Here is a 23,017-nt window from a genome sequence, read left to right as displayed (position 1 = left end):
TTTGCCTGGTACCGTAAAGCCTGATCCCATAAAGCCATTCACATACACAGTGTATTTTTTTTATTTTGGTTTTTCGTATGCATGTGTGTGCTTGCCTGAACATGTCTGATCCAAATAGATTCCCAGCACGTCAAACCACCCGAATCTTATAAAACATTCATTAGCGTGCAGTCCCTGATCCAGACCCATAAAACATTCATCTTTGGACTCTCTCTCTCGATTGAGTGCCCCTCTCTTCCCGCCCCGCCCTCTCTTTTTTCACGGCTCCATGCAAACGCATACTGTATCTTGCATGGCAGCGCGGCCAATATACAACCATACACAGCGGTTTCTTCTCATTTCGGCCTACCTCGTTCGGATTACAGCCTGGTAGAATTGAGACAGGATATGTACCACAGTATCCATGGATTATTATTTTTGATTTTTATTTTTGATTTTGATTTTCCAAATTCTGGAACTTTGAGCTATTTGTGTGTTTTTTTGTTTCTTGTTTGTGCGTCCTTTTGGAAGGGTGCTCTGCGCTCCCGTGCGTTGTGTGTTGGTTGAAAGGTCCCAGTTTGGATATTACACTCTAGTTTTTGTCTTCGCTCTCACTGGCCCAAATGACTGAGCGCTGATCCAGCCTTCTATCGGCTTTAGCAGGAAAACCTCCGTCTAAAGTTAGAATATAACCGTGGCTTAGGGGGTCCGTGACTACACAGTGAACTGGATTTGCAATTATCTATCGATTGCAACCGAGAGCGGATACACAGTCTCTGGAAACAGAGTTCCCTCTGCTGGATTTATTCAACTACTGGATTTATTCATAAATCATGAAGACCAGTCTTGTTGAGGGTAAGTACACAGATAACCAACCGCCCAGAAAGTTGTTAATAGGCTTCATTGACTAGGATGGTGCAGGTGCATGATTGGAAATTAGGCTATGGACTAATACAATTGAAATAGAGCAAGGTCATGCGCCTCCGCATGCTTCTGCTACATTGAGAAGGTAACGTGAAGGGGACCATTTGGGCAAATCTAAATATTTCTTATTGAATTTCAAACTAGCATACTAAACATAATGCAATTTGACTCAGTGCTTTGTGAAAGCAAAGTTATCATTATATCTAGGATACCTCTTACCTACATAAAAATGATTTACAAAATAGAATAATGCTCTCTGTTCGTCTACCTCTGACACCTATAGGATCAATAATGTTGAAATTTGAGTGGGACAATTGATTTGTATATCTCCTGTTATGGATAGTCATTCATTCATTGCAGTAACAAACAACCTCACACCGAGTGACTTTGATGGTATCAATAATGATGATACATCTGACATTCTACCATTAGCCTATTTGACCAAAGGACAGTTGCATTAGTATATTTAGACAAAGCTTGCAATACCAATGTGCCGATGGGATTTCGTAACTTCGTCTACACCTATTTTGGCCGGTTGCTGCCATGGCCATTAGGAGCTGCTCTTTGATGAAGTCTGCAGATGGTCTGCTTGGATGCTCAGACCGATCGGATGATATCGCTATGTAACTGCTTCTTTGCCAATGATTGATTGTGTATTGGTGCCCCGCCCTTATAATAAAAACATAATGAACAATTTCAGATGTAAAAAATAACTAATAATAAATCATGTAAAACGTTCACGAAAGTCAGACATTTGGTTTTTGGCCACATGTTGAAGTTTCACATGATTTTTTTTTTTTTACACGTTTATTTTTCACATTCTTATTTACACCACTTCGCTTCATCTGGTCACCCATCCAGAGACCTACTCGGTTTAGCTGCAGAGGCAAACCAGCAGTGAGATGCAGGGTGCTATGTTGGTGGAATGAATCTGCTAAAACTTTCAACTGGAAAAAGAGCAGTAAAAGCGAAGGCCAGAGTAACATTACCAAAGATAGGGAAAATTGCAACCACTCTCAAATCCATAGACTACACTATGGATGCAAGGACTGACCATCCATAATGTAAAAATTGTAGTTTTAAAAAGAAAGAAGGCTATACACTGTTTATTTGCATTTACATTGTTTACAAACATTGGAGTAAATGTGGAGTTTTCTTACATGTGGAACTGCACGTTTGATTTTCGCTTTCACATGTAAACATGCAATTCCACATGTGAAAGTGAGATTGTCATGTGTAGTTTTTTTTTTACATGTGAAATGATGAATGTTTCACAATTCACATCTGAGGTAAAAACATGTTTTTCTCCTCACGTGAAAAGGCGGTCTTAACATGTGGTCTGAACAAAATGTAATACATGTGAAAATATGGTTAACCCTTTGACACATACAATCACATATTTGTGATCATTGTTGAGTGGTCCCTGCAGCATATGATCACAAATATGTGATTGGAACAGTAGCAACAGAACGTATGATGCAACAAACGCGTCTAAACGGCGATGTTGTCAGAAAAGCATCTGAACAATGTTTTGTACTGATGGGAAATAAAGGTCTTCACAAATGTATTCCTCAATTTCACCTTTTATTGTGAAACATACAAGCAAAAACGTCATCATCCAAACATCACATGGAACACATCCATAGCTAAACTCATTCCATAACCCATTGTTGTTTGCTGTTTTCTTGTCTTTTTCTTTTTTCTCTTTAGTTCATTCTCTTGGTTGTTGGTGCATTGGGGGGTTCTTGGGGGTGGGGAATGGAATTCATTTTATTTTTTGAATTATTATTCTGCTGGGGGGGGGGGGTCTCGAATGGTTGAGGGACAGCTATTGCGGAACTGTGGGGGGATCTTGGAGGGTTCAGGTTCACGTTTTTTGGCCTGGTCGCCGATCCGTCAACGTGCCCTTGAGCAGGGCATTGACCCTGGATGCTTCTGTGTGTCGCTCTGAATGGGAGTCTGTTGTTTGACTGGTATGGTGTAGTTGTTGAGCGGCTTCACTGCAAGTACATGGTATGTTTCGGATATTCAATAATGAAAAATTATACAAATTAAATTTGAAAAAATTAAAAGAACTGGAGCACATATCTTGACAAGTCGTTTACCATTAACCCAAATACAAGCCTACTGCCTAGCTTAACCATACCTGTCACGTTCTGACCTTAGTTCCTTTGTTTTGTCTTTGTTTTAGTATGGTCAGGGCGTGAGTTGGGGTGGGCAGTCTATGTTCCTTTTTCTATAATTTGGGATTTCTGTGTTTGGCCTGGTATGGTTCTCATTCAGAGGCAGCTGTCAATCGTTGTCCCTGATTGAGAACCATACTTAGGTAGCCTGGTTTCACTTTTGAGTGGTGGGTGATTATTTTCCGTGTCAGTGTTTGTTCCACACGGAACTGTTTCGGTTTTGTTATTTCACGTTGTCGTTTATTGTTTTGTTCAGTGTTCATTATTCTTATTAAACAATATGGACACTTACCACGCTGCGCATTGGTCCTCCGATCCTTCCTACTACTCCTCCTCGTCAGAGACAACCGTTACAGTAGTGCGAAAGCTAAACAGGTATGAAACCATTTTACCGGGGTTTTCAAGTCCATGGGGGGAAGGTGTCGTGTGAGGATATGATGCAGGAAATATTACTATGATGGGTGATTTATCAATCGGAGGCAAACATAGGATAAGTTTATACTCTAAATAAAAATAAATACCCCTGGAAATGGGGGTCTGAGCTGGCAACCCTGCTGTTCCAAAGTTACAATCTGATGCCACGTTCAAAATAACTGGGAACTCGGAAATCTCAGACTTCCGACTTCAGTACATTCAAGACACCTGGGAACTTTGACTTGGAAGAATAATTTGAACGGTCATCCAACTCCTCTTTCTAGAGCGCCGACATGAAGATCTCTGATGTCATGATTTGATCTAATATTTGTCAGAGTTCCCAGTTGTCTTGAAAGCACCATAAGTCAGTTGAGTGAACTATCCCTTGTTATAACATCTTTGGTCTTACAGACGCTTACGTGACAACCAGAAAGCATTGAATGATGTCAACAAACAAGTGTTAAACAAAGTGTTAAACAAATCAAAATATATTTTATATTTGAGATTCTTCCAAAAGCCACCCTTTGCCTTGATGACAGCTTTGCACACTCTTGGCACTCTCTCAACCAGATTCACCTGGAATGCTTTTCCAAAAGTCTTGAAGGAGTTCCCACATATGCTATGCACTTGTTGGCTGCTTTCCTTCACTCTACGGTCTGACACATCCCAAACCATCTCAATTTGGTTATGTTGGAGGCCAGGTCATCTGATGCAGTACTCCATCACTCTCCTTCTTGGTCAAATAGCCCTTACACAGCCTGGGGGGTGTTAGGTCATTGTCCTGTTGAAAAACAAATGATAGTTCCACTAACAATTATTTGATACACTGCTGATTTTGCAGGTTCTCCTACTTACAAAGCATGTAGAGGTCTTTGAATTTCATCATAGGTACACTTCAACTGTGAGAGACGGAATCTAAAACAAAAATCTAGACAATCACATTGTATGATATTTAAGTAATTAAATTAGCATTTTCTTGCATGACATGAGTATTTGATACATCAGAAAAGCAGAACCTTTGTTTGCAATTACAGAGATCATACGTTTCCTGTAATTCTTGACCAGGTTTGCACACTGCAGCAGGGATTTTGGCCCACTCCTCCATACAGACCTTCTCCAGATCCTTCAGGTTTCGGGGCTGACGTTGGGCAATACAGACTTTCAGCTCCCTCCAAAGATTCATTGGGTTCAGGTCTGGAGACTGGCTAGGCCACTCCAGGACCTTGAGATGCTTCTTACGGAGCCACTCCATAGTTGCCCTGGCTATGTGTTTCGGGTCGTTGTCATGCTGGAAGACCCAGCCACGACCCATCTTCAATGCTCTTACTGAGGGAAGGAGGTTGTTGGCCAAGATCTCGCGATACATGGCCCCATCCACCCTCCCCTCAATACAGTGCAGTCGTCCTGTCCCCTTTGCAGAAAAGCTTCCCCAAAGAATGTTTCCACCTCCATGCTTCACAGTTGGGATGGTTTTCTTGGGGTTGTACTCATCCTTCTTCTTCCTCCAAACACGGCGAGTGGAGTTTAGACCAAAAAGCTTTATTTTTGTCTCATCAGACCACATGACCTTCTCCCATTCCTCCTCTGGATCATCCAGATGGTCATGGGCAAACTTCAGACGGGCCTGGACATGCGCTGGCTTGAGCAGGGGACTTTGCGTGCGCTGCAGGATTTTAATCCATGACGGCGTAGTGTGTTACCAATGGTTTTCTTTGAGACTGTGGTCCTAGCTCTCTTCAGGTCATTGACCAGGTCCTGCCGTGTAGTTCTGGGCTGATCCCTCACCTTCCTCATGATCATTGATGCCCCACGAGGTGAGATCTTGCATGGAGCCCCAGACCGAGGGTGATTGACGTCATCTTGAACTTTTTCCATTTTCTAATAATTGCGCTAACAGTTGTTGCCTTCTCACCAAGCTGCTTGCCTATTGTCCTGTAGCCCATCCCAGCCTTGTGCAGGTCTACAATTTTATCCCTGATGTCCTTACACAGCTCTCTGGTCTTGGCCGTTGTGGAGAGGTTGGAGTCTGTTTAAGTGTGTGGACAGGTAACGAGTTCAAACATGTGCAGTTAATACAGGTAATGAGTGGAGAACAGGAGGGCTTCTTAAAGACAAACTAACAGGTCTGTGAGAGCCGGAATACTTAAAAAATTATTTTTTTATTTTATTCACCTTTATTTAACCAGGTAGGCAAGTTGAGAACAAGTTCTCATTTACAATTGTGACCTGGCCAAAATAAAGCAAAGCAGTTCGACACATACAACGACACAGTTACACATGGAGTAAAACAAATATACAGTCAATAATACAGTAGAAACAAGTCTATATACGGTGTGAGAAAATGAGGTGAGATAAGGGAGGTAAAGGCAAAAAAGGCCATGGTGGCAAAGTATATACAATATAGCAAGTAAAACACTGGAATGGTAGATTTGCAGTGGAAGAATGTGCAAAGTAGAAATAAAAATAATGGGGTGCAAAGGAGCAAAATAAAATAAATACAGTAGGGAAAGAGGTAGTTGTTTTAGCTAAATTATAGGTGGGCTATGTACAGGTGCAGTAATATGTGAGCTGCTCTGACAGCTGGTGCTTAAAGCTAGTGAGGAAGATAAGTGTTTCCAGTTTCAGAGATTTTTGTAGTTCGTTCGTTCCAGTCATTGGCAGCAGAGAACTGGAAGGAGAGGCGGCCAAAGAAAGAATTGGTTTTGGGGGTGACCAGAGAGATATACATGCTGGAGCGCGTGCTACAGGTGGGTGATGCTATGGTGACCAGCGAGCTGAGATAAGGGGGAACTTTACCTAGCAGGGTCTTGTAGATGACATGGAGCCAGTGGGTTTGGCGACGAGTATGTAGCGAGGGCTAGCCAACGAGAGCATACGGTTCGCAATGGTGGGTAGTATATGGGGCTTTGGTGACAAAACGGATGGCACTGTGATAGACTGCATCCAATTTGTTGAGTAGGGTATTGGAGGCTATTTTGTAAATTACATCGCCGAAGTCGAGGATAGGTAGGATGGTCAGTTTTACAAGGGTATGTTTGGCAGCATGAGTGAAGGATGCTTTGTTGGGAAATAGGAAGCCAATTCTAGATTTAACTTTGGATTGGAGATGTTTGATGTGGGTCTGGAAGGAGAGTTTTCAGTCTAACCAGACACCTAGGTATTTGTAGTTGTCCACGTATTCTAAGTCAGAGCCGTCCAGAGTAGTGATGTTGGACAGGCGGGCAGGTGCAGGCAGCGATCGGTTGAAGAGCATGCATTTAGTTTGACTTGTATTTAAGAGCAATTGGAGGCCACGGAAGGAGAGTTGTATGGCATTGAAGCTTGCCTGGAGGGTTGTTAACACAGTGTCCAAAGAAGGGCCAGAAGTATACAGAATGGTGTCGTCCACGTAGAGGTGGATCAGAGACTCACCAGCAGCAAGAGCAACATCATTTATGTATACAGAGAAGAGAGACGGTCGCTTCTTACTGGTTGGTAGGTGATCAAATACTTAATTTGCATTTTATTGCATGACATTTTTACTTAAAAATCATACAATGTGATTTTCTGGATTTTTGTTTTAGTGTCATGTTGTGTCTTGTTTCTGTCCTTTCCCTTCACCCTGTCTCCCTCTGCTGGTCGTTATTAGGTTACCTTTTCTCCCCCTCTTTCCCCCAGCTGTTCCTTGTCTCCTCCTAACTACCTCGTCACCCCTTTTCCCACCTGTTCCCTTTTTCCCTCTGATTAGTCTCTCTGTTTTTGTTTCTGTCTTTGTCGGATTCTTGTTTGTGTTGTTCATGCCTGAACCAGACTATCGTCATGTTTGCTGCAACCTTGTCCTGTCCTGTCGGAATCTGCCGGTCCATCTGAGCCTACGTTTGTTTTGTTATTAAAGAAGCTCTGTTTACGTTAATTCGCTTTTGGGTCCTCATTCACGCACCGTAACAGAAGAATCCGACCAAGAATGGACCCAGCGACTTCGGATCCTCTCCACTCAGCCGTCGAGATCCAGGGAGCGATGCTAGGCAGACACGAGCAGGAATTGTCTGCTGCTCGACATGCCGTTGAGACCCTGGCCACCCAAGTCTCCAACCTCACAGAACAGGTTCACCATCTCCGCCTCGATCCACCGGCCACTTCCAGGGCTTTCGAATCTCCGGAGCCCAGAATCAATAACCCGCCGTGTTACTCTGGGGAGCCCACGGAATGCCGCTCGTTCCTCACCCAGTGTGATATTGTGTTTTCTCTCCAGCCCAACACTTACTCCAGGAGCACTGCTCGTGTCGCCTACGTCATATCTCTCCTTATTGGACGGGCTCGTGAGTGGGGCACGGCAATCTGGGAGGCAAGGGCTGAGTGTACTAACCAGTATCAGGACTTTAAGGAGGAGATGATACGGGTTTTTGATCGATCTGTTTTTGGGGAGGAGGCTTCCAGGGTCCTGTCTTCCCTATGTCAAGGTAATCGATCCATAACAGACTACTCTATTGAGTTTCGCACTCTTGCTGCCTCCAGTGGCTGGAACGAGCCGGCTTTGCTCGCTCGTTTTCTGGAGGGTCTCCGCGCAGAGGTAAAGGATGAGATTCTCTCCCGGGAGGTTCCTTCCAGCGTGGATTCCTTGATTGAACTCGCTATTCACATTGAGCGACGGGTTGATCTTCGTCACCAAGCTCGTGGAAAGGAGCTCGCGTTCTCCGTTGCCCCCCTCTCCGCATCACTACCATCTTCCTCTGCCGGCTCGGGTGCTGAGCCTATGCAGCTGGGAGGTATCCGCATCTCGACTAAGGAGAGGGAACGGAGAATCACCAACCGCCTCTGTCTCTATTGCGGTTCTGCTGGTCATTTTGTCACTTCATGTCCAGTAAAAGCCAGAGCTCATCAGTAAGCGGAGGGCTACTGGTGAGCGCTACTACTCCTGTCTCTCCTTCAAGATCCTGCACTACCTTGTCGGTCCATCTACGCTGGACCGGTTCGTCAGCTTCCTGCAGTGCCTTAATAGACTCTGGGGCGGAGGGCTGTTTTATGGACGAGACCTGGGCTCGGGAACATGACATTCCTCTCAGACAGTTAAGGGAGTCCACGGCCTTGTTCGCCCTGGATGGTAGTCCTCTCCCCAGGATTCAGCGTGAGACGCTACCTTTAACCCTCACTGTTTCTGGTAATCATAGCGAAACCATTTCTTTTTTAATTTTTCGTTCACCTTTTACACCTGTTGTTTTGGGCCATCCCTGGCTAGTTTGTCATAATCCTTCCATTAATTGGTCTAGTAATTCTATCCTCTCCTGGAACGTCTCTTGTCATGTGAAATGTTTAATGTCTGCTATCCCTCCTGTTTCCTCTGTCTCTTCTTCACAGGAGGAGCCTGGTGATTTGACAGGGGTGCCGGAGGAATATCACGATCTGCGCACGGTGTTCAGTCGGTCCAGGGCCACCTCTCTTCCTCCACACCGGTCGTATGATTGTAGTATTGATCTCCTTCCGGGAACCACTCCCCCCCGGGGTAGACTATACTCTCTGTCGGCTCCCGAACGTAAGGCTCTCGAAGATTATTTGTCTGTAGCTCTTGCCGCCGGTACCATAGTCCCCTCCTCCTCTCCCGCCGGAGCGGGTTTTTTTTTTGTTAAGAAGAAGGACGGGTCCCTGCGCCCCTGCATAGATTATCGAGGGCTGAATGACATAACAGTGAAGAATCGTTATCCGCTTCCTCTTATGTCTTCAGCCTTCGAGATCCTGCAGGGAGCCAGGTTTTTCACTAAGTTGGACCTTCGTAACGCTTACCATCTCGTGCGCATCAGGGAGGGGGACGAGTGGAAGACGGCGTTTAACACTCCGTTAGGGCACTTTGAATACCGGGTTCTTCCTTTCGGCCTCGCTAACGCTCCAGCTGTCTTTCAGGCATTAGTCAATGATGTCCTGAGAGACATGCTGAACATCTTTGTTTTCGTTTACCTTGACGATATCCTGATTTTTTCACCGTCACTCCAGATTCATGTTCAGCACGTTCGACGTGTCCTCCAGCGCCTTTTAGAGAATTGTCTTTTTGTGAAGGCTGAGAAGTGCTCTTTTCATGCCTCCTCCGTCACATTTCTCGGTTCTGTTATTTCCGCTGAAGGCATTAAGATGGATCCCGCTAAGGTCCAAGCTGTCATTGATTGGCCCGTCCCTAGGTCACGCGTCGAGCTGCAGCGCTTTCTCGGCTTCGCGAACTTCTATCGTCGTTTCATCCGTAATTTCGGTCAGGTGGCAGCCCCTCTCACAGCCCTTACTTCTGTCAAGACGTGCTTTAAGTGGTCCGTTTCCGCCCAGGGAGCTTTTGATCTCCTCAAGAATCGTTTTACATCCGCACCTATCCTTGTTACTCCTGACGTCACTAGACAGTTCGTTGTCGAGGTTGACGCGTCAGAGGTGGGCGTGGGAGCCATTCTTTCTCAGCGCTCCCTCTCTGACGACAAGGTCCACCCTTGCGCGTATTTTTCTCATCGCCTGTCGCCGTCGGAACGTAACTATGATGTGGGAAACCGCGAACTGCTCGCCATCCGCTTAGCCCTAGGCGAATGGCGACAGTGGTTGGAGGGGGCGACCGTTCCTTTTGTCGTTTGGACTGACCATAGGAACCTTGAGTACATCCGTTCTGCCAAACGACTTAATGCGCGTCAGGCGCGCTGGGCGCTGTTTTTCGCTCGTTTCGAGTTTGTGATTTCTTATCGTCCGGGCTCTAAGAACACCAAGCCTGATGCTTTATCTCGTCTCTTCAGTTCTTCAGTAGCCTCCACTGACCCCGAGGGGATTCTCCCTGAGGGGCGTGTTGTCGGGTTGACTGTCTGGGGAATTGAGAGGCAGGTAAAGCAAGCACTCACTCAAACTCCGTCGCCGCGCGCTTGTCCTAGGAACCTTCTTTTCGTTCCCGTTCCTACTCGTCTGGCCGTTCTTCAGTGGGCTCACTCTGCCAAGTTAGCCGGCCACCCTGGCGTTCGGGGTACGCTTGCTTCCATTCGCCAGCATTTTTGGTGGCCCACCCGGGAGCATGACACGCGTTGCTTCGTGGCTGCTTGTTCGGTCTGCGCGCAGACTAAGTCCGGTAACTCCCCTCCTGCCGGCCGTCTCAGGCCGCTTCCCATTCCCTCTCGACCGTGGTCTCACATCGCCTTAGATTTTGTCACCGGACTGCCTTCGTCAGCGGGGAAGACTGTTATTCTTACGGTTGTCGACAGGTTCTCTAAGGCGGCTCATTTTATTCCCCTTGCTAAGCTTCCTTCTGCTAAAGAGACGGCACAAATCATCATCGAGAATGTTTTCAGAATTCATGGCCTTCCGTCAGACGTCGTTTCGGACAGAGGTCCGCAATTCACGTCTCAATTTTGGAGGGAGTTTTGCCGTTTGATTGGGGCTTCCGTCAGTCTCTCTTCCGGCTTTCACCCCCAGTCTAACGGTCAAGCAGAACGGGCCAATCAGACTATTGGTCGCATCTTACGCAGTCTTTCTTTTCGCAACCCTGCGTCTTGGTCAGAACAGCTCCCCTGGGCAGAATACGCCCACAACTCGCTTCCTTCGTCTGCGACCGGGCTATCTCCTTTTCAGAGTAGCCTCGGGTACCAGCCTCCGCTGTTCTCATCTCAGTTCGCGGGGTCCAGCGTTCCCTCCGCTCAGGCTTTTGTCCAACGTTGCGAGCGCACCTGGAAGAGGGTCAGGTCTGCACTTTGCCGTTATAGGGCGCAGACTGTGAGGGCTGCTAATAAGCGTAGAACTAAGAGTCCTAGATATTGTCGCGGTCAGAGAGTTTGGCTCTCCACTCAGAACCTTCCCCTTAAGACCGCTTCTCGCAAGTTGACCCCGCGGTTCATTGGTCCGTTCCGTATTTCTCAGATCATTAATCCTGTCGCAGTTCGACTTCTTCTTCCGCGATATCTTCGTCGCGTCCACCCGGTCTTCCATGTCTCCTGTATCAAGCCCGTTCTTCGCGCCCCCGCTCGTCTTCCCCCCCCCCCCCCCCATCCTTGTCGAGGGCGCACCCATCTACAGGGTCCGTAGGATTTTGGACATGCGTCCTCGGGGCCGTGGTCATCAGTACCTAGTAGATTGGGAGGGGTACGGTCCTGAGGAGAGGAGTTGGGTTCCCTCTCGGGACGTGCTGGACCGTGCGCTGATCGAGGATTTCCTCCGTTGCCGCCAGGTTTCCTCCTCGAGTGCGCCAGGAGGCGCTCGGTGAGTGGGGGGGTACTGTCATGTTGTGTCTTGTTTCTGTCCTTTCCCTTCACCCTGTCTCCCTCTGCTGGTCGTTATTAGGTTACCTTTTCTCCCCCTCTTTCCCCCAGCTGTTCCTTGTCTCCTCCTAACTACCTCGTCACCCCTTTTCCCACCTGTTCCCTTTTTCCCTCTGATTAGTCCTCTATATCTCTCTCTGTTTTTGTTTCTGTCTTTGTCGGATTCTTGTTTGTGTTGTTCATGCCTGAACCAGACTATCGTCATGTTTGCTGCAACCTTGTCCTGTCCTGTCGGAATCTGCCGGTCCATCTGAGCCTACGTTTGTTTTGTTATTAAAGAAGCTCTGTTTACGTTAATTCGCTTTTGGGTCCTCATTCACGCACCGTAACATTTAGATTCCGTCTCTCACAGTTGAAGTATACCTAGGATAACAATTACAGACCTCTACATGCTTTTTAAGTAGGAAAACCTGCAAAATAGGCAGTGTATAAAATACTTGTTCTCCCCACTGTATGTATGTATATTATTGTGCTGCTCTTGGGATGTACTTATTGTTTGGATAACCTTATTGACTATGATGTATTGATGTATTGAATTTTTTTCACTCTATGTGATGCGCAATGCAGAGAACGGCGCAAGAATGATCATTTAATTACCATAGTGAATTAATGTAATGTTTGTTAATGTGTCAATTAATCTCAAAAGAGATGGGTTGCCAATTGGCAATTTGTCTCAAAAAATAACCATTCATTCATTCATTAATTTGTTCCTTCATTCATTCATTTGACAATGTCACCAGCAAAGCACCCCCACACCATAACATCTCCTCCTCCATGCTTCAAGGTGGGAAATACACATGCAGAGATCATCCGTTCACACAAACCACTTCTCACAAAGACATGGCTGTTGGAACAAAAAATCTCTACTTTGGACTCCAGACCAAAGGACAAATTTCCACCGGTCTAATGTCCGGTCTAATTGCTCGTGTTTCTTGGCCCAAGGAAATCTCTTATTCTTATTGGTGACCTTTAGTGGTTTCTTTGCATCAATTCGACCATGAAGGCCTGATTCACAGTCTCCTCTGAACAGTTCATGTTGAGATGTGTCTGTTACTTGAACTCTTGGAAGTAACTATTTGGGCTGCTTTTTCAGAGGCTGGTAACTCTAATGAACTTATCCTCTGTAGCAGAGGTAACTCTGGGTCTTCCATTCCTGTGGCGGTCCTCATGAGAGCCAGTTTCATCATAGCGCTTGATGGTTTTTGCGACTGCACTGAAAGAAAGTTTTTGAAATTGTCCGTATTGACTGACTTTCATGTCTTAAAGTAATGATGGACTGTCGTTTCTCTTTGCTTATTTGAGTTGTTCTTGCCATAATATGGACTTGGTCCAACCTTGTCACAACACAACTGATTGGCTCAATCACATTAAAAAGGAAAGAAATTCCACAAATTAACTTTTAGGAAGGCACACCTGTTAATTGAAATGCATTCCAGGTGACTACCTCATGACGCTGGTTGAGAGAATGCCAAAAGTGTGCAAAGCTGTCATCAAGGCAAAGGGTGGCTATTTGAAGAATCTCAAATAAAACTTTTGACCGGTAGTGTACATACTTGTTGTGTGCTACTGTAAAAACGACAACACGTTATACAGACACTAAGCCACTTACTTTGATAGGAACACACAACAATGAAGGCAATGCGGGCGCCTGCTAGAAAATGTGCCGGGGGAGAAAGTTAGTGCAAGGCTTGTTCTGACTAGAGATGCAAAATGTCTTCATACTTGATCTGGGGAAACACTAGGGAAGTGCATAGGCTCTCGTTGAAGAGAGAAGTTTGTCCGGCTCAGTAAAGCCTCAAACATAAATTGTCCGAAACATTGAAATGGGCTACTTCTTATGTGAATTAATGAGGAGGCGGAACACACCTCATTTCAAACTGTTGTTAGAAAGTAAAACTTGTTCAAAAATAATTTGAAATGTACAAGTTGAAACAGCCTATATATTATTAGCAGGCAGCTGTCCTTGGTTTTATAGGGCTGTGCGGTTTAACTATCCGGTTGCTTAACAATCACATTTTGGAACAGTGAGGGGCATTCTGACATCACGCACATAAAATACTCTCGCTGTAGCGACCGTTATTTGGTACTCAAGTGAAAAGGTTAACATGTGAAAACAGAAATGCCACACGATTTTTGCGAGAAACTGCAAATTTGACCTGTTTGTTTTGTAATGACGGACTAAGGCTGTAACCCGAGTGACAAAAGAGGTCACTGGGGTTGGCAGGGAGGGTGATTCTACTGATTGTGGGTGGGAATTGTGGTCCAGATTTGTGTTGGTGATCTTGTAGCAAGGTAAAGGGCATAGTTTGGTATGTGATGAATATTGTGTGTGTGTGTGTGTGTGTGTGTGTGCGTGTGTGTGTGTGTGTGTGTGTGTGTGTTAAATCACATTTTACTTGTCACATGCTTTGTAAAGAACAGGTGTAGAGTAACAGTGAAAAGGTAACTTCCCAACAATGCAGAGAGAAACATAGAAAAGCAATAACATGAGGAATACATACACAATGATAAACAGTAGCAGCAGCGTATGTGATGAGTCAAAAGAGTTAGTGCAAAAAGGGTCAATGCAGATTGTCCGGGTAGCTATTTGGCCGGGTAGCTATTTGTCCGGGTAACTATTTAGCAGTGTTATGGCTAAGGTGTAGAAGCTGTTCAGGGTCATGTTGGTTCCAGACTTGGTGCATCCAGACCGCTTGCCTTGCGGTAGCAGAGACAACAGTCTATGACTTGAGTGGCTGGAGTCTTCGACAATTTTTAGGGCCTACCTATGACACCACCTGGTGTTGAGGTCCTGGTTGACAGGAAGCTCAGCCCCGGTGATGTACCGGGCTGTACATAATACCCTCTGTAGCGCCTTGCGAAGGAATGCCAAGCAGTTGCCATACCAAAGTGGCGAGGGCCCATGCCACATTGTTTTTTTTTGCCTCCAGAGGGGTAAGAGGTCTTGTGCCTTCTTCACAACTGTGTTGGTGTGTGTGGACCATGGTAATTCCTTACTGATGTGGGAACAAAGAACTTTACCTGCTCCACAGCAGCCCTGTCAAGGCCACTCTGCTCACGCAATATGTTGTGTACACTCCTAAAAACACAGGATTATAGTAAGAAAGCATCAGATTACAGTAGCCTATAGTGTGTTTGTGTTTCACAACTCCAAATCAAACGGCCAACATCTATTTGTGTATTCCATTTGATGTCCACAGCTGATGTAAAATCATTTGTATCCCATTTCATTGGCATGCAACATGGAATGGCTCCCCAGTGCTCTATAAGCAAATGTTCATCGTTCACTTTCTGTTGTGATTTAGTATTATGCTTAATGACACACAACCAAATGTGCTGATATCTCAGTGAGTTGTACAGTTGTAAATTGTACACTTCAAAAGCCTTTGCTGTGAATGGATTCATCAAATAGACTGTCGTGTCATGTGTTTAAACTGTCACAGCCAAAGCAGGTTTAATGAATGCTATTTCTCATTCAGCCAGCATATGATCAAATACCAACCACCTCCCCTGGAGTAGCTGCTGTTCTGGGGCTTCTTTCTTTTATTTCCTGTCAATTGCCAATCAAAGCCAATGTAGGTCAAACTAATGGATAGAATCATTATATGGAGCTGAATGATTTAATTTCATGAGCTTTTAAACCCAAACAATGAGGACTCTGCTAATATTTTGGCAACAATTTGCCATTTGCTCTATTTTTGTAAATGGGCTGCTTGAAGTGACAAAATGAGGTAGCAGAATGTTTGGAATATTAGAGCTGAAAGAATGATGGAAGAGAAACATGAAAAACAAAGCTTGATTAGCATATACACTGCAATAGGTATGATCAAACATATTGGTATAAATTCACACTAAGACATGGCAGCTTCTGTATTCTAAAAGGGAATTTAAAATAGATTTCTGAATGGGCGTGTTTGAGAGGTACTGGGAGAGAGGTAGGAGAATGAGGCAAGAGACAAGAGAGAGAGAGGGGTTATAGAAATAGAGAGCCTGGAGGGAAAGGCAGAGAGACAGGAAAGGGGGGCAGGCAGTTAGAGTGTGTGTGAGAGAATTATTATTTCCAAGCTCAACTTCTATTTGAGTGAATTCTCCTCAATTGTTTCCTATTAGAAGACAATACATACTGCCAATGTATTAGTCATGCATCTAAAAGCTTTGGAGGGTGCATATTATGAAAGATGAGGTTGAGAGGAGAAGGTAGTAAGAGGGAAGGAGCGAGAGTGGGAGGAGGAGGAAGACAGAGAGAGACAAGATGAAGAATAGAGTGAGAGGAAAAAGAGAGAGAGAGAGCGGGCTGAGTGAGAGTGCAGGGGTATGTAACACCAAGAGAGACGGAGAGAGAAAACAAACAAGAGTACCTTCCACATTTCCCCTCCACGCAATGCAGTTCCATGTGCAGGGACGTTTCTAAGGGGCCCTAAGCGAGATTTGGATGGGGGGCAAAAGCATTTACAAACATGGATCTTAATTGGACCAGTATTGTCGCAGCAAAATAATCATGCAACAACAGGATTTTAACATTTAGTCCATAATGTTGCTTGATTGGTAGTTATTAGCTTGTTATTTTAGCTAATAAGTGGCCAAAATTAGCCTACATGAAAAATGCAATAGTGTTAATATAACCTTTTGTTAGTGCAAATTTTCTGTGAAATATGAATGTATTTTCTGCATTAAATTCTCAAATTAAGATCCTATCTAAGTTCCTGCAGTTCTACACATTTTGCCATGGGGTTTTGTGAAACAAATACAGTTTAAAAGCTAATGTCCTGCAATTTTGCCATGTTCATATGATATCTGAGTGAGAAATCAATGGGGGGGGGGGGCCCCCTCGAGGTCAGGGCCCCTCATTACTACAAGGTTTAGATAGTTATTAATCTAGAAAATGTTTGCTGACAATGCAGTATAAGGCAGTGCATCTCAGTGCATCTCTGAACAGAAGTGTCATTACAGACCCTGGGTCGATTCCAGGCTGTTTCACAACCAGCCGTGATTTGGAGTCCCATGGGGCGGCGCACAATTGCCCCAGCGTCATTCGGGTTAGGGTATGGCTGGGGTAGGCCGTCATTATAAATAAGAATTTGTTCTTAACTGACTTGCCTAGTTAAATAAAGGTTCAATAAAACATTGACAGTGACTGCTGATGCACTACTATGCACTACTGCTGATGCACTACTTTTTTATTCTACTATCTTAACTAACAGTAAGTTGAGACTCCGACTTACTTCCCCCCCGCATACTAGGTTTGGTTTGCTCCTATCAGAACTCAGCTATGCGAAGAGAACATCTCTGCCTCACATACTCTCTCAAAAGACCTTCGCTTAAAAACAAATCAGCAATATAACAATATTAATGTTACTGTTGAGACACTGTAGAAACAACATTTGGCGCTACAAAGGTGGCGCTACAAAGTATTAACTTAAGGGGGCTGAATAATTTTGCACGCCCAATTTTTCAGTTTTTGATTTGTTAAAAAAGTTTGAAATATCCAATAAATGTCGTTCCACTTCATGATTGTGTACCACTTGTTGTTGATTCTTCACAAAAAAATACAGTTTTATATCTTTATGTTTGAAGCCTGAAATGTGGCAAAAGGTCGCAAAGTTCAAGGGGGCCGAATACTTTCGCAAGGCACTGTATATATATTTTTTCAAGTACAGTATACACCAGGTTTTACAGTTCCTCAATGGACACAGTCGGAGTCATTCCATCAACGTCTCTGATGGCTATAATAGACCAAACACACTGCCGACAAACAGCTTACAGCACCGAGCGAGGGACCCTTTTCTGTTCATTTTCAGGTGATTCTACGTGTTGATTCGCAACTGTTTGTCGCCTCCAGAAGGTGATCGCTCATTCATCTTAGCGGTGTCTAAAAATTAAGTTCAAGTATCTTTAAACCTGACCTAAATTCTAAGGAACAGCAACACATTGGACACAAGAGGCATCCTTCACACTAAGTGCCTAAATACCCTCTCACATGAATCAACCACAGATTCCATAGAGAATACTGCAACGGGGTGCTAGAGGTGTTAGTTAGTGGATAGTATTGGATTGCATTGGAAGGAACTCTCCACTGATTGTGAATCTTCAGGGTAATAGTTGTGTCACAAATGACACCCTATCCCCTGGTCAAAAGTAGTGCACTAAATAGGGAATAGGGTACCATTTGGGACAAAGCTTGTTTAGTGAATCCTGATTAACTTCAGTTCTTCAGGGGAACCCTTTGTAATTGGCTCGGCAGGCTAGCCCTCATGAAGCGCTGTGTTGATGTTTACACAGAGAGAGAGAGAGAGAGAGAGAGAAAGCAAGAAAGGCCCCAGAACCATCTCTGCAGGTTAGCCCATGTCTTTCAAACCCGTCATTACTAATCAGTAGACCGAGAGACTAAGTGGATAAATTTAAGAAAATGATATTCGTTTATACAGAAAATAAGTAGAGAAAAAACAAAGCCTGCTGAGAGAATGTAATGTAATTTAGATTATATGGTTCTAATCCCCTCTTTGGGTTATCGCCTGACTGTTGGAATTTTATATTTGGAAGGGACAAGGTTCTGGGATGCTACAGCGACGGCCTATGAAAAATGTAGTTCCTCCCTCAATTAACCGACATAGGATGCATTTTTTATTTGTCTCTTTCTTCAGGGTAGGGTCTATAACCCCTCCAAGAACCGGAATGAAATTTGAGTTACGCAACAGATTTATTTATGTGCTTAAAAAAATCCACTCTAACATAAACGGTATCATAATCCTTTAAAGAAGCCTACGCATGGCAGGCAAGATCAAAACCTCACCAATGTGCTCACAGCAACATCATGCAATATTATGACAGGTCACATGCAAGGGAAGTATGTGGATAAATATGCAGATCAGATGCTCAATTTACTTCACACGCCAGATATGATACATCATACAGCCAACCATCTGACCAACCACACAAAGCCCCCGGGGGTATCCACTATCTCATTATCTCCACTATCCATCACATCTGTTGCATCTGATGCTCCTATCATGGTAATACTGTATCAGAAATGCTCTACATGGGGGGCCTCCCGGGTGGCGCAGTGGTCCAACGCGCTAGCTGTGCCACCAGAGACTGGGTTCAAGCCGCAACCGGGAGGCACATGGGGCGGCGCACAATTGGCATAGCGTCGTCCGGATTAGGGAGGGCTTGGCCGGCATGTCCTTGTCTCATTGCGCACTGGCGACTCCTGTGGTGGGCCGGGCGCAGTGCAAGCTGAAAAAGGGGGTCAAATATATTTTTTAAATACACTACATGACCAAAATAATGTGGACACCTGCTCATTGAACATCTTATTCCAAACTCATGAGCATTAATATGGAGCTGGTCACCCCTTTGCTGCTACAACAGCCTCCACACTTCTGGCTTTCCACTAGATGTTAGAACATTGCTGCTGGGACAGCCGCAAGAGCATCAGTGGTGATCCAATTAATCACAAAGGTGTTCAAAGGGGGTTGAGAGGTCAGTCAAGTTCTTCCACACAGATCTTAACAAACCATTTCTGTGTGGACCTTGCTTTGTGCACAGGTGGCATTGTCTTGCTGAAACAGAAAAAGGCCTTCCACAAACAGTTAAAACCCACAAAGTTGGAAGCACAGAATTGTCTAGAATGTCATTGTATGCTGTAGCATTCATATTTCCATTCACTGGATCTAAGGGGCCTAGCCCAAACCATGAAAAACAGCCCCAGACCATTATTCCTCCTCCACCAAACTTTACAGTTTGCACTATGCATTGGGGCAGGTATAGCGTTCTCCTGGCATCCGCCAAACCCAGATTCATTCATCGGACAGCCAGATGTTGAAGCGTGATTCACTCCAGAGAAAGCGTTTCCACTGCCCCAGAGTCCAATGGCAGCGTGCTTTACACCACTCCAGCCGACGCTTCACATTGCGCATGGTGACCTTAGGCTTGTGTGTGGCTGCTCTGCCATGGAAGACCATTTCATATAGCTCCTGACTAACCGTTCTTGTGCTGACGTTGCTTCCGGAGGCAGTTTGGAACTCGGTAGTGAGTGTTACAACCGAGGACAGACCATTTTTAGAAGCTACGTGCTTCAGCACTTGGCGGTACCATTCTGTGAGCTTGTGTGGCCTACCACTTCGCGGCTGAGACGTTGTTGTTCCTAGACGTTGCCACTTCACAATAACAGCACTCAACACAGTTGACCTGGGCAGCTCTAGCAGGGCAGACATTTTATGAACTGACTTGTTGGAAAGGTGACATCCTATGAAGGTGCCACGTTGAAAGTCACTGAGCTCTTCAGTAAGGCCATTCTACTGCCAATGTTTGTCTACAGAGATTGCATGGCTGTGTGCTCGATTTTATAAACTGTCAGCAACAGGTGTGGCTAAAATAGTCAAATCCACTTATTTGAAGAGGTGTCCACATACTTTTGTGTATATACTGTATATAGTGTACCTCTTTTGCCCTAGTATGCATGTGTGCATTGGTCGATGGCTCTTTGAAATAACTAATTGATGGGACTGCCCCTCTTGTTCTCTCTCACACGCACAGCCACTCTCAGGGAGACTTCAGCATACAGAGGCCTATCTGGCAGAGCTGACACAAAGAATTAATGCGGTGTCATCTCTACTTTCTACAAGTCTCTGTAATGGCATGGCCAATACAGTACCAAGTCAACTAAATTAACCTTATCTGCCACAAGGCACATACGATGTCAAGTGAAGTGTCGTGGAATTATTGTAATCAAAAGGAGAGACCTTTAAATTTCTTTAAAACAAGTAAACTTTCTTATTTAAGTACTGGGGTAATGGAGTTTGTCAATGAGCCCCCTGTAGGTGATTCGTTGAGAGCCCAATCAGCAGGACTAAGCCACAGCATTTTCTGGCAAAGTCCATCCTCCTGGATGTTCATGACAAATCACAGATGAGAGAATTTTTTCAAAGGCACATTTTGATCTCCTGCAACAGACATCAAAATTGACATGGCGCCAAATATTTGTCTCTAGTTAATTTACGGCTTGCTTGTACAAAAATACTATGCATCCTAGAATACTAAATCCTTTCTTTAAAGAAACTGGAGATTGGTTCTCCCTGTTACTGACAGACAAGCACACAGACACTAATCATGGAATGGAATGTTGCCTTGTCACCAATCCATCGTAAATCCACTGTCAGTGTTAAATCAGTGTCAGTGTTCTAAAAATCCCCTATTATGTTGCATAAAACAACCATTTGATGCAATAACAGTATTAAAACATAATGTCATTTCAGTTCTGACATAAATCGACAAGGACTATCGGGAGTCGGGACCGTCCGGTGGATGTCATGGTGTATGTGCATCCCATTAAAGTTGCATGGTTTAATCTACCTGAGGTCAACCTGTCTGTGTCTATCTGACACAGAGGGTTAATGCTTTGTTCTTTGTACTCTGCTGGCACAAGGCACATATAGTACATTGCCATGTCAACCAAGTCAATACCAGGGTAAGTCAACTCAACCAGACCTATCGGGACCTGTTCGTTAATGCCATGTCCTTCGTACTGGCACGAGTACATACAATGAAAAGTATGACAAGTCAAGTCAACCCTATCTAGACTGAACGGTGCATGTCCTGATTGCCTTCATATGAAAGTTGCATGGTTAAATGTAAAAGTGCCCAGACATGAAAGGGTGCATTTCAGGGCGCCGGTGCGTTCGGTTCAGTTTGTAACGCAGATTATGCCACAATGGAGGGACTTGACTGATGTCTAGTAAATTGTTAATAAGACAGAGCAGAAGCAGCTCCTAAATTAGATGGTAGAACAGAGCCTTTGTCAGGCTTATAACTCAGGCACATGGACTAGCGCTGCTCTTTCTCTTGTCAGCCTGGGTATACTGCTCTGCTCTTAGGGTGCTTTCACATATCCACTTATGATCCAGGTCCTAGAGCGTTCGGTACCCTCATCCACGCTATAAACCATGTGTGAAACGCAAACGAACCCTGGCTTAAATGAATCCTGGACCGGCGTGAGTTGTGAGTCCAAGATACAGGACCAAAATACCAGGTATTGTGGCACGGCAGCGCGAGAGGCCTGGGTCTTTTTTTACCCTTTCTAAACAAGCTAGCTACTGTATCTAACGTCATGTAAAATATGTGTCTTGCTAAGCGCACCCTGAAATTGTTATTTTCAGGTCTTGTGAATGCAAAACTTTTTCTGTAGAATTCTCACAAACGCTCCAGGAAATCGAACCAGGGTACCAAACTTCATGTGATAATGTCCTTACTGTCGCTACTAGTCCAGGGCCTGGGTTGATACTTTCAATTAGGACAAGTTAGTTGTTAAGAGTAGTAACCAGAGTGCAACTTCAACCCATACTCTACAGCAAGGAGGTCTGAAACACCTTTCCCTCAGGTGCTAGGGAATGAACCCTCTGCATGGCCAATTAATAACTTTACAGTAATCAATCAATTAAGCACCAGGGAGGAATTAAAACCAGAAAGGCATTGGAACCAGGAGTGGAACCAGGAATATTCCTGCTCTACCGTGGTGTTTGGTCCTGTATAGACTGTAGAGCATTCATACAGTGCATATCGTGCCCTTCATATCCAATTGATCATGTTTATTGATCTATCTTTCCGATAACAATCAGGGTTTAGAATTGCCAATCTCTGTTTGTTATGATGGAAATATATGTTATTGGATGAGTGTTAGTGGTCAGCTGTAGAGAATTCCCATTTCTAATATCAAAGTTGACATGCTTTGACAGGTTTTGCAGCCCAGGCAGTCCTGGGTGTTTGAATGGTGGTTGTATTTTAGTAGCTGTGATATTTCCAACAACAAGACGGCTGTGAATTGATGATCAGCCTAGATCTGATAGGAAAGGGATCAACAACAACAACATTTCAGAGAGATAGATATGAATGAATTTTAACTCAGCAAAAAAAGAAACGTCCTCTCACTGTCAACTGCATTTATTTTCAGCAAACTTAACATGTGTAAATATTTGTATGAACATAAAAATATTCAACAACTGAGACATAAACTGAACAAGTTCCACGGACATGTGACTAACAGAAATGGAATGATGTGTCCCTGAACAAAGGGGGTCAAAATCAAAAGTAACAGTCAGTATCTGGTGTGCCCACCAGCTGCATTTAATACTGCAGTGCATCTCCTCCTCATGGACTGCACCAGATTTGCCAGTTCTTGCTGTAAGATGTTACCCCACTCTTCCACTAAGGCACCTGCAAGTTCCCGGACATTTTTGGGGGGAATGTCCCTAGCCCTCACCCTCCGATCCAACAGGTCCCAGA

At 44.6% G+C, this 23,017-nt stretch overlaps 1 protein-coding gene across 1 annotated transcript in view; it reads left to right on the top strand.

Annotated features, from left to right (window-relative positions):
* The first annotated feature begins 286 nt into the window (after positions 1–286).
* Positions 287–23,017, top strand: part of LOC110526003 (reticulon-4 receptor) — a 124,107-nt gene continuing 101,376 nt past the window's right edge. Inside the window, exon 1 of the mRNA XM_021606577.2 lies at positions 287–834. Coding sequence (XP_021462252.1) covers positions 813–834 — 22 coding nt within the window. The 5' untranslated portion in view covers positions 287–812. The remainder of the gene's footprint in view (positions 835–23,017) is intronic.

The sequence above is a fragment of the Oncorhynchus mykiss genome, chromosome 6, assembly GCF_013265735.2.
Source record: "Oncorhynchus mykiss isolate Arlee chromosome 6, USDA_OmykA_1.1, whole genome shotgun sequence".
Classification (NCBI taxonomy): domain Eukaryota; kingdom Metazoa; phylum Chordata; class Actinopteri; order Salmoniformes; family Salmonidae; genus Oncorhynchus; species Oncorhynchus mykiss.
This window is presented reverse-complemented; position numbering and strand designations above follow the sequence as displayed.